At 51.8% G+C, this 11,519-nt stretch overlaps 1 protein-coding gene across 1 annotated transcript; it reads right to left on the bottom strand.

Moving 5' to 3' along the window:
- Nucleotides 1-323: 323 nt before the first annotated feature.
- Nucleotides 324-1,256, bottom strand: LOC308050714 (olfactory receptor 14J1-like; the record flags this gene model as incomplete). Its single annotated transcript, XM_080360862.1, has 1 exon — nt 324-1,256. One exon carries the CDS (start codon nt 1,254-1,256, stop codon nt 324-326), a length of 933 nt encoding a protein of 310 aa, XP_080216988.1.
- Between the last annotated feature and the right edge of the window lie 10,263 nt (nt 1,257-11,519).

Raw genomic sequence — 11,519 nt, 5'->3', positions numbered from 1 at the left:
CCTGGCAGGGCTGCCATGCCAGAGCTGTTTTCCCCTCCACCCACGCACAGGAACTGTCCCTGCAGCTCCAAAAAGCCCTTGCAGGAAGAATATAGTGAAAAACAAGTCACTAAAGAGCCCTTTATTCTGTTTAGAGACAAGGAGAGCACTGCTGCTCATTTAAGCATCCAACAGTTAGAAAAGAAAAGCCAGCAGTGAATTAGAAATGGGGTTGACAACATTATCACAATAAGAAAACAACCAACAACACCAGAAAAAACAGTTGACAGGCTGGGCTTGTAATTAGCTACATTAAAACTCCTGTATAAAAGAAGATGGCCAGTTTATTGCTTCAGAAACCAGAGGGATAAGAGTTTGCGCAGGGCATCCTTGAGCTGCTGGTTCCTCATGCTGTAGATGAGGGGGTTAACTGCTGGAGGCACCACCGAGTACAGAACAGACAGCACCAGGTCCAGGATTGGGGAGGAGATGGAGGGGGGCTTCAGGTTGGCAAACGTGCCAGTGCTGAGGAACAGGGAGACCACGGCCAGGTGAGGGAGGCAGGTGGAAAAGGCTTTGTGCCGTCCCTGCTCAGAGGGGATCCTCAGCACGGCCCTCAAGATCTGCACATAGGACACCATAATAAACACAAAACACACAAATGATAAACAGACAGTGACTACAATAAGCCCAAGTTCCCTGAGGTAGGAGTGTGAGCAGGAGAGCTTGAGGATCTGGGGGATTTCACAGAAGAACTGGCCCAGGGCATTGCCCTTGCACAGACGCAGTGAAAATGTATTGGCCGTGTGCAGCAGAGCAGTGAGAAACCCAATGGCCCAGGCAGCTGCTGCCATGTGGACACAAGCTCTGCTGCCCAGGAGGGTCCCGTAGTGCAGGGGTTTGCAGATGGCAATGTAGCGGTCGTATGACATGACAGTGAGAAGATAAATCTCTGCTGAAACTAAAAAGACAAACAGAAAGAGTTGTGCAGCACACCCTGCGTAGGAAATGGCCCTGGTGTCCCACAGAGAGTTGGCCATGGATTTGGGGACAATGGTGGAGATGCAGCCCAGGTCGAGGAGGGCGAGGTTGAGCAGGAAGAAGTACATGGGGGTGTGCAGGTGCTGGTCCCAGGCTATGGTGGTGATGATGAGGCCGTTGCCCAGGAGGGCAGCCAGGTAGATGCCCAGGAAGAGCCAGAAGTGCAAGAGCTGCAGCTCCCGTGTGTCTGTGAACGGCAGGAGGAGGAACTGGGTGATGGAGCTGCTGTTGGACATTTGCTTTTCCTGAGCACGGGGCGCTGTCATGAGAAAAAAAAAGACAGTGAGAATCCAGGGCAGAGTTCTCTGACAAAAATCAAACCAACTCCCATAGACCCTCCCCTGTCGCACACAGACACTCATTTTCAGCACTGTGGCTGCAGCCCTGCTTGGGGCTGGAAAATGTGCAACCAAGAGCAGGGCCACTAAGTCAGGTTGATAAGTCAGCCCAGCTCTGCAGGAGTGGGGCAGGGAACGTTGGGGATTGTCCTGGTTCTGCTAACACAGAAGGGCTGTCAGCACCTGCTTTCCCAGTGATAGGGAGCAGAGATGGTGAAGGCAGTTTAGGAGTTCCAGGTTTTTTTACATATCCCCCCATATTCACTGCAGAGTGTTGTTGGGTGTCAGAAACCCTCAGCATTTCTGCTGCACTCAGGGAGAACAGAGCGAGTCCTGCGAGACCTGAGGGTGCCTGTGGGTCAGTGCAGAGTGAGGGCAGCTGCTCTGTCCCTCTGTCCTGCTCCAGCTGCCCTGGGCTGGCACCTTTCTGAGATGGAGGCTGATCACACTCCCATGTTACCCTGAAGAGCCACCAGGCACTGCTGAGAGCAGAAGGACCCACCTCAGACCATGACAGGTCTCACCCTTTCCTAAGGTCTCAGCACCCAACGTTTAGCCCAGGACACACACAGCTCATTCCCCAGTCACACAGACTGCATTGCCCACAGCCCACAGGTCAGAGCAAAGCTGGGACACGTGAGCCCATGGACACACCTGCAGGAAAGGACCCACAAGATCAGGCTGTGACTCTGCACCTGAAACTGCCATCCCCAGAGAGCCTGACAGCAAGAACAAGATCCCAACAGCAGTGACCCAGAGCAGGGGAGCAAGAAGGAAAATGCGGTGAGGGTGGGGGTGAGAGAGGCCAGGGCAGAGGCAGCCGGGCACTCAGACAGCATCCCCCTTCCCCAGCTGTGCAGCCACCTCCCAGACACCAACAGTGCCGGGCAGCTGCTCTCAGCCCCTGTACTCTGCAGAGGAACTGCAGCTCTGGCTGCACAGGAGCTGCTTCATGCCTTGGAGCCCCCGGCCCTGAGGGCAGAGGCTTTGCTGGGTGGGACAGGAGGCCAGGGGGCTGCTCACAGGAGGGATCTGACCTGCAGGGGGTCACAGGGACTTGGCTGACGGGTCCAGCCAAGGTGATGCAGGTGCTGTGCACAGGCAGAGGGGTGGGGAAGGGATGTCATGATCCTCCTGGCAGATGTGCTGATCACTCAGAGTTGCAGTTCAGGAGTCTCAGTGACTTGTTTAAGCATGAGAGCTCATTTTCAATTTTATCCTTTCCTGCACCCCCCACCCCTTGGGAGAGGAAACTGAAAAGACAGGCTCAGGAATGCTCCTTATCTGTCTGGTAATCCTTGCATTGATCTTGTCATTGGGGCATCACCTTAGAAAAATCCTGCAGGTGATCTGCAGCTGTGAGCAGCACTGACCCACACAGCACCCTCTCCACAGCAGAAGCACCTTTCCTGCCCTTATCAGGGATGCTCCTTTCCCTCACAGCTTGTCCCCACAGCAGCCTGGGGATCTCCCCCAGACAGGGACCCTGCTCTGCAGGACAGCCCTGGGCAACCCTGGGTGCTTCCCCTGCAGCCACCCTCAGCAGAAGTTCTCGTCATTCCCTGTTCCTGTGACAGTGCAGCAGGGAAGCCCTGCTCTGGAGTGTGTTCTTCTCCTCTACAACAGAGATACTGTGAGCGAGACCTGAAAGAAAAACTGTAAATTGTGCGATGTACCAGCTTAAGGTCTCCCTCCAGTAAATGCAGCTGCATTGTTCTACAGCCAGAGACTTACCATGTTAGAACTGTGATTTGTCTCATTGAATCCTCAGCAACCAGCCACCCCAAATTGCCTTTAATCTCTCTGTGCGTGGCTCCTGTGCCCTCGGTGCTGCAGGCAGAGCCCTCAGCCCTGCTGCGTGTGCAGAGGAGCTGCTCCTGGGCAGAGCTGTCTCTCTGCAGCGCTGCCGCTGCCATGAGCTCCCTGTGTCCCAGGAGCCCAGCCCAGCTCAGCAGCACAGGAGCAGCCCAAGGCCCTTTAATGACCCCTCTGGTGGGTTTGGTGCTGAGTCCATGGACCTCAGACCCTGAGGGGAAGCTGAAGAAACTTCTCAAGAAGTCAAAGTTAGATTCAAACTCCAAAGTTTCTTGTACTGTTAATGCGCCCCACTGGGGGAACCTACTGAGAAACAATATCCAGGTTCGATTAGAGATGAAAACTGGAGGTCAGGAAAAGCAAAGTAAAGATTTCTCTGATGTTGCGCAAACCTGGTTGTGTTTCTTTATCCAAAAGCCAAGCCCTGACCTCGTATCGTTGGAAGTCAGATCCTGTCCCTCCCACGTTGCCCAGGGCCCTTTCTGAGACAGTGTGATGTGGGGCTGTGCAAGGCCAAGGGCAGGACTATGGTCCCACCCCTCCCAGGTTCCTGGCTGGGGACAAGGAGGCCATGAGGCCCCTGTGCTGCAAGGACAAGGTGTCTCCTCACAGCCATCAGAGGTGCAGACAACAGCCACAGCCAAGGGGAGAAGGAGCTCATGTCTGGTGGGGCTTTCAGCCTCTTTCCATCCCGTGATCATCTCCACGACAGCCTGTCCTGTGCTGTGGCATTGCCTGCACCTCTGTCCCTGCAGGCTGGAGACATCCCCCCTGCTGTCCCACCTTGCTCTTGTCTGAGCATCTTCCTTCCTTTGCTGAGATCTCTCCATCCTCCCCAGCTGCTCCTTGAAGCACAAAGCCTTGGGCTGATGCAGACTCCCTCTGCTGACCTGCTCCACCACAGCACTGCCCTTCCATCACATTCCTTTCTGCTCATGGCCAGCCTGGACCTCCCCAGCTGCCCTTTGGCCATTATTTCTTTCTCATGCTCTTTCCCACTATGCAGAAACCTCCACCACCTCTGAAACCGCCCTTCAAGCACTCTCAGGCTACTCCTGCACTGCTGCAGCCTCCCCAGCACTGCTGGGCCAAAGCAGCCCAGGTCCCTCAGCACCCCACACCATGTGCACAAGGTGCTGAACCTGCCTTGGCACAGCCCTGCACTCTCCAGTTCCTCCCTGCTTCTCCAGACTGGGAAGCCGCACACTGGCACACACCCGTGTGTGTGGGTCACACCAGTGCTGAACCGAATGCGATGAGAACTGCAGGTGTCTGGGTCCCCACGCTCCTCCTCATGCAGCCCCGTGTGCAGCTGCCTTGTTCATGGTGAGCGTGCACCACGGGCTGCTGTGGGGACCTTGTAGTGCCCAGGCCCTTCTCCTCAGGGTCACTGAGAACTCGTCATTTCATCTTGTCACAATTCAGAGATTTCTGATGGTCAAATATTAGATATTCACAAGGTCTGGACTCTCCCTGGACTGAAGTTCCATTTGCTCAGCTATTAAATTTGCACGCAGATGGCTTATCCTGATGAGGGTGTCTCTCTTAAGATAACAGGATGAGGAGTTACAGGACACTATAGATATCATCTCCTGGGGAAACAGTGAGGTCTTGGGTGTCTGGTACTCATAATGCCAGAGGTCTGGAGTTTCTGATGTTTCCCTTCATATGGGAGAGCAGCAGGAATGTGTGGAGCTCTGCCTGGGGACAGACAATGTCAGCTGAATGTTGAGGACTCAGCATGAGAGGGCAGAACAACATGGGCAATGTTGTGATGACTGGACATCAGCTACAGACTCACTGATGAGAAATTGGAATATACATGAGGCCTCCTTCAGACAAATGAAAGAAGCCTCATGTTTCCAGGGACGTATCCTCATGGCAGACCTGAGATATTCCAATAGCTACAAGGTACCAGCCATCCAGGAGGTTTGGAGCCCATTGACAACATCTTCCTGACACGGGTGACTGAGGAGTCAGTGGGGTGAGGTGCCCTGTGAGACTTCACACTTACAAACCAGAAAGAGTTGGTCAGGATGGAACAGTCAGGGATGGGAAAGTGGAGCTGAGGCTCCTGGGAGATGAGAACAAGGCCAAGAGCAGGATTTCAGGAGAGCAGGATTTGGCCTGCTGAGGGACCTGCTTGGGTCCTGTGGGATATGACCTTGGTGTCTGCAGAGCTTTTCTCTCCCATCTCCTCCCTCCTCTCTCCCACCTGCTGTTGTGCAGCGTTTTTGACCCTTTCTCAAATACAATATCCCAGAGGTGCTGCCAGCATCACTGAGTGGCTCAGATTGGGCAAGGAGTGGGTCCATCCTGGATCAGCTGAAATCGGCTCTGTCTGACGCTGGTCAAACTCCTGTTGTCTTCTCAGAGAGGTGACAACTGTAGCACACCCACACTCACCCCCAGTTCCAAGACTTTACCATGTAAGCCCAGTACAGGGCGACAACATGTCGTGTGCTACAAATTACTTGGTCATGGAGAAGAAATAGATCTTCTGTCAGCAACTCAAGTAACGCACCAGTGAACGAGCAGCTTCCTATGGGGAACTGTAATTGCCCTGACATTCACTGGCCAGGCAAAGCTGCAGCTGCCAACAGTCTAAAGGATCTTGGGCCAACTGCTTAACATGTCTGCCTGATGGGCCAACAAGGGTGATGTTCACCTGGATCTGGAACTGGGAAACAAGGAGACCCTGGTGAGGGATGTGAACATCAGTGTCCACCTTGACTGTTGTGACCAGGACACAGTGGGGTCCCAGGCACCAGAGGGGAGGGAGGAAGGCCAGCAGCAGAGCACAGGCTGGTGGAATCCAGAGGAGAAGACTTGGACATACTGGGGGATGATGGGCAAAGTGGTGACATGGAAGTAGATCTGAAGGATGAAGGAGCTCAGGAAATCTGATAATCCTTACAGGACAGGCTGCTCCAAGAACAAGAATGATCTCTCCAAGTACCCATGAACAGAAGCATTTATATCGTGAGGCTGCTCATCTGCACTGATGGAGCTGGAGGGCACAAAGACAGCACACAGGAGGTGGAAGCAGGGGAAGCTGCAAAGGACGAATTTAGAAACCTTGTCCATGGATGTGGGGATGATGACAAAGGTGCCCTGAATTTGATACCTGTACGGGAAGGGCAGCAAAAGGAGCTGACAGAGCTTCACTTGCAGTAAGAGAATAGACAGGATGATCATGGGCCTGCTGCTGAAGTTCATAAGAGTAGAATCAGACGAGACTGAGGTTCTTCATGGCGTCTTTGCCTCCATCTTCACCTGCAAGGTCTCCTGGGACTTGGTTCCTGAAGGCAGGAGTCTGGAGAACACCCAGCAGTGGATGGGGCTCAAGTCAGGGGTGACCTGAGCAAACTCAGACACCATTACAGAACAGGAGATGGGTCACTTGACCAGCTCCCTGAATACAAGTATCACTGTGCTGTGGCACCTGAGATTGCCAGGAACACCCACCTCTTGGTCCAGAGGAGTGTGACTCCTCTTGAGCTGTCCTGGCCTGTCTCCTCACTCACATGGTGATTTAGGCACCCACTTTTCTGACATATTCAGTCTTTATCACGAGATGCAACACATCAGTATGAACTGGAGTCTGCAGATGCCACCTGTTCTGGAAAGAGAAGGAAGGACGAGTAGGGAAGCAAATAGAAGAAATTTGGCTTTATTACTATTTATTATGGAAATGGTCTCTGTTTGGCTATTCCTGAAATCTCTCTAATCATCCACACCAGTCTTGCAGTCTTTAGGAAAATAATGCACAGAGCTTTGGCATTTAAAAGCATTTTAGATGTTAGTGAGCCCTCTGGTGCCATGATCCTGAACTGCAGATACTGAAAGAATGAACAAACCTCTAATGAAGTGAAAGGCAGAAGCAAATCCCAAGTTTCTGAGGGTGTTTGGACCCCATGAAGGGCCATCGCTGACACAGCTGTGAAGGAAACAACCAGTGCAGGTCCCTGTCCCTGAAGGCTGGTGAAGGCAAGACTTGCAGACACTGGTTCCAGGTGGTGAGGGCCATGTGGAGGTGGCTCTGGTGCAATGTCAGCCCTTGATGCTTGTTCATCACCAGAATGGCTGAGCCCTGACCCCTGGGACCTGGTAGATTTTTTTCCAATGTTTTTCAAGGCTTTTCCTGTGGTCAGTGTGAGTGTTTTGTGTTTTGAGGGTGGTGTTTATGTCAAGTACTGTTACTTTAACTGCAAGGCTCTGGATTTCTGTGGAGTTGGAAATGCCCGTTAATTCCTTATAACTCATACAGCTTCTTCATATACCTGGCAATGGTCACCAATCACCTCAATGTCCCAGTCCAAAACTTGCTTGAATCCCCTATTTGGATCCACACCTCATCACTGCAGGAGGTTCATGGATCCACCAGGCTCATGGATGATTCCTGAGGACCATCCAAGTGTGGGCAGTGTAAGAGAGGAGCAGAGCAGGGTCAGCTCATGGGCCATGACTGAGCACAGCCACCCCAGCAGCAGCCGTTCCCCATCTCCCAGGCACAGCCATGCCCACAGCATGCAAATGGCACTGCCATACAAGATTAGCCCAAGAGAGGCCTTTCTTCCTTCCATATTCCCAGGAAAATCTTCCTCCTGTTCGTCCTCCACCTGCAGACATCAACTGCTTTCCATTGCTGGGCTCAGACATGGCTGGAAGGGTTCACTGAAGCCATCAGCCATCTCATTGCTTCTCCCTGACATGCCCTGACCCTCTCCCACACCTACAATGGCCAATCACGGCTGCTCAGGCCTCCCGCTCTTCAGAAGAGGCCTCGACCTTCTTGGTTCTTCCTTGTGATCATTATAAACTTCTTCGCTCTCTCCAGAGTTCATGGTGAGCTTTCTTGTCCATAACAGCTCTTTATGACCATGTCTCACTGAATGGTTGCGTTTGTATGATCATTTGTGCAGAAAGGGCAGTCACAGGACAGCACCCAATATGTCAAAACTGATGCCCAGTGAAATGCCGTAAAGACCCCATGAGTTCCCCTGTGTCTGTGTCTCTCTGGAAGGAGTCTGTCCCGAGAAGGAGATCCAGCTCCTGCCACTCTCTGCAGAGGCACATGAGCAGTGTCCATCACCTGGGGACACGAAGGGTGACGTTTGCCAGACCACCCGTCATCTGAAACATGTAGATGTGTGCTTGTGGATGGGGTATGGAGCCTTATAGTGCAAATGCCTATTTAATTGTCATTGCCAGAGGGGCTACCACTGATGCAGAGTACTATTTTACAGATATTTAAATATAAGCTTATACGACTAACATTCCTAGACAAATTACACAAACATTTGAAGAACTTGTCATGCCTTTTAACCTGATTATCCACAAAAGGCCCACCAGCTTTGCATCTCAGGAAATGGGATCCAGAGTCCAAGGGCAGGACGGTTTGGGCTCTGTGCTGGGATCTGGAAACTGAAACGTGCTCCCATCTCCCAGCCCCCTGCCCTCCTCAGTGAGGGTGTGAGACATTCTGCCAGCCAGGGCTGAACTCACAGCCATGACCAGTATCTTATGTCCAACTGCAGCCAATGCTGTCCTGCCAGCTCAGGATTGGAGCTTCCATTGCTGGAGGTGTTTAAAAGACGTGGAAATGTGGCGCTATGGGACATGGTTTAGTGGTGGATTGGGCAGTGTTTGATTTACGGTTGGACTCCATGTTCTTAAGGGTCTTTTCCAGCCTCAATGATTTTATGATTCTCTGATTCTATGATTTGGGTTGAAACCATTTCAGTTCCATCCCCTCCAGGTTCCCGCAGAGGCGGCTGTTGTGTGGCACAACTGTCCTGGCTCTCCAGGCAGGTTGGGCACTGGGTTGGTGCCTGCATTGGCAGTTTTCCCCTTCCTGGGGTAAAAGGCTGTTGAGCAGAGACAGTTGCAGAGATTTGGGTCACAGGGGTTTGCAGCAATCCTGTCAACCTCTGAGCAGGATGAGCTTTGGAGCCCAGGAAAAATGGAGATGCTCTGAAGGATGTTTGTGAACAGTGGTGCTGTCACTAGTAACAGTAACAGGGAACTCCTCATTCTCACTGATGATCATGATGATTTAAATCTCTTTAATTTCAGTCCTAACAGTCGTTCTTGCTTTTCCAAGCAGCTGCTACACCTCAGCAGTTGTGTCTTGAAAGAATTTCTTAGAACAATGCTTTTTCTCTTGCTTCTTTTTTGTTTTAATCATTTAAAGAGTTCACCTCTTGGACAGAATTACCCTCAAATTGTGCTTCTTTCATTATTTTTCTACGTTTTAGTTATTTCTTATGTGTTGTACAGTGGAACTAGTATAGGGGAATAGTTTCTTTTTGAGACCAAGGCAGCCAAGGAACAGATCCCAGGTCGGTGCAAAGGCCCAAAGGAAGTCAGAATCTTTATGTGTGTGCACTGACACACACTGTCACCTGCATTTCCAGTCTCTGCAGTCCCAACCGTGCAGCAGAGTCTGGAGTTCTGAGCTCCCTCATCTGCCCTGTGTGACACGTGTAAAATGGAACTACCCCAGTCCCATGGCTGGTTTTGATTCTCTTCAGAGCCTGAAGCACCACATGGGTCAGGAGACAAGCCAGGATACCCAACCAGGACTCACATACCCTTCATGTAGATTTTAGGTGTTCCCTGGCATTCTCAGCAGACATGTCACGCTGATATCTGGGTGCAAGGAGCTGGTCAAGTGCCTCATGTCCATTTCTATAATGATGGATTTGTGTCTGGCTGATGTGCAGACTCTGTACATGGATGCTGACACCTCTTGAACAACCTGCTCTGAAAGGGTTAACAACACAGGCTGTTCTTTCTGGAGAGGCATTAGGACAGCAAAAAGTAAGATCTTGGCTCCAGGCAAAAGAAAAAAGATGGAAAATATGTGGTCAGGACTGTTTGGGGGCACTTGTAAAGCAGCCCTGCACTTCATGGGAATTACTTCTGTGGCCTGGAATATCCTGAGATTTCTCCCTAATTTGAAAACATGAAGGGGAAGGAAGGACAGCGTCATTCAGGCTCAAAGGGACCTCAGGAGGCATCCTGACCCACCTCCTGCTCACAGCAGGGTCAGACCAGATTGCTCAGGGCTTTATCCAAACACATCTTGGTCACTTTCTGGGACAAAGAGGGTGCGCACTCCTGGGAAACAGCTTCCAGTGCTGGACTGTCCTCATGACTGGGAAGTTTCTCCCTTTCTACAGCACCTTTCCAAGCCCAACCAGCCAGATTGGTTTTACCCATCTACTTACACACTGACACAGATAAGAATTTACTGCCTTGGGCACAAGAATGTTGTGGGGGATGACACTGAATGCCTTGCTGACATCCTGGTAACAGACCATCAACGTTTTCCCCACGTCCACAACCCTGTCCTTTCCTCATAGAAAGCAAAGAGGATGGACAGGCACAACCTGCCCTGGGCAAACCCCGTCACCTTCTCTTCCAGACACCCAGAAATGGGGTCCCAGTGGCCATGCTCTGAGGCACAGCCCTTAGTTCCCCTGCTCACCCATGGGCCATTTTGAAAAGTGCACACACTGTGTGAGAGCTGCCAGTGGTCAGGGAGTCCCCCCAGTCTCCATGAGCTTTCCAAGATGGTGGAGAGTGGCCTCACTGTGACATGGTCCTGCTGTCCCAGCTCCTGGGATGCTGCCCCTGCTGTCCCATAGACTGGAGAGGATTGTGTTAGTTCCAGTGACCCCTGACTTGATCCCCATGCACTGCTGCTTGTTCTCCACATTCCCATATCAAGTCACAGAGGCCCGGGACACATGACTGGTGAAGAAGGAGGACAAGAGGACACAGGAATTCTCATCGCTTTCTTTTATTAAATTCATCAGTAGCTACAAAGTGTCTTTGTCCTTTAACTGTTCCTGCAGTAGTAACAGCTCATTATGGGGCCCTTGAATTGGCTTCCAGGTCTAGACTGAGTTCTGATCTGGACTGTTGCTGTGCTTGGAGGCTGCTGTCCTTGCAGACCAGATGAACTCACTCCTGCCACCCTGCCTGGCAGTTCATTCCATCCGTGTCACAGCTCTGTCTGCAGCACTGACAGCTCCAGCTCCCCAGTCAGGTCCCTGGCTGAGGACATGGCCTCACATCTGGGCTGAGCCACCCCAGCTGTGGCACCAGCCCAGCTCTGACCTGCACAAGAAACCTGGTACCAAGTGTCCAAGAGCCCATGTGTGCAAAGGCTTTGAATCAGAGCACAGACATGACATGGCCAAAGGCTGATGAATGTCTCCCTAGACCTGGGAGTACAAAACCAGGATAAAATGCCTGAACTCATTCAACTGAACATATTCCTCCCCCGGCTTGGAGGAATTAGATCCTTTGCTGTAATATTGCTGGTGTCCTGTC

This window comes from Nesoenas mayeri (assembly GCF_963082525.1).
Source record: "Nesoenas mayeri genome assembly, chromosome: 29".
Classification (NCBI taxonomy): Eukaryota; Metazoa; Chordata; class Aves; order Columbiformes; family Columbidae; genus Nesoenas; species Nesoenas mayeri.
This window is presented reverse-complemented; position numbering and strand designations above follow the sequence as displayed.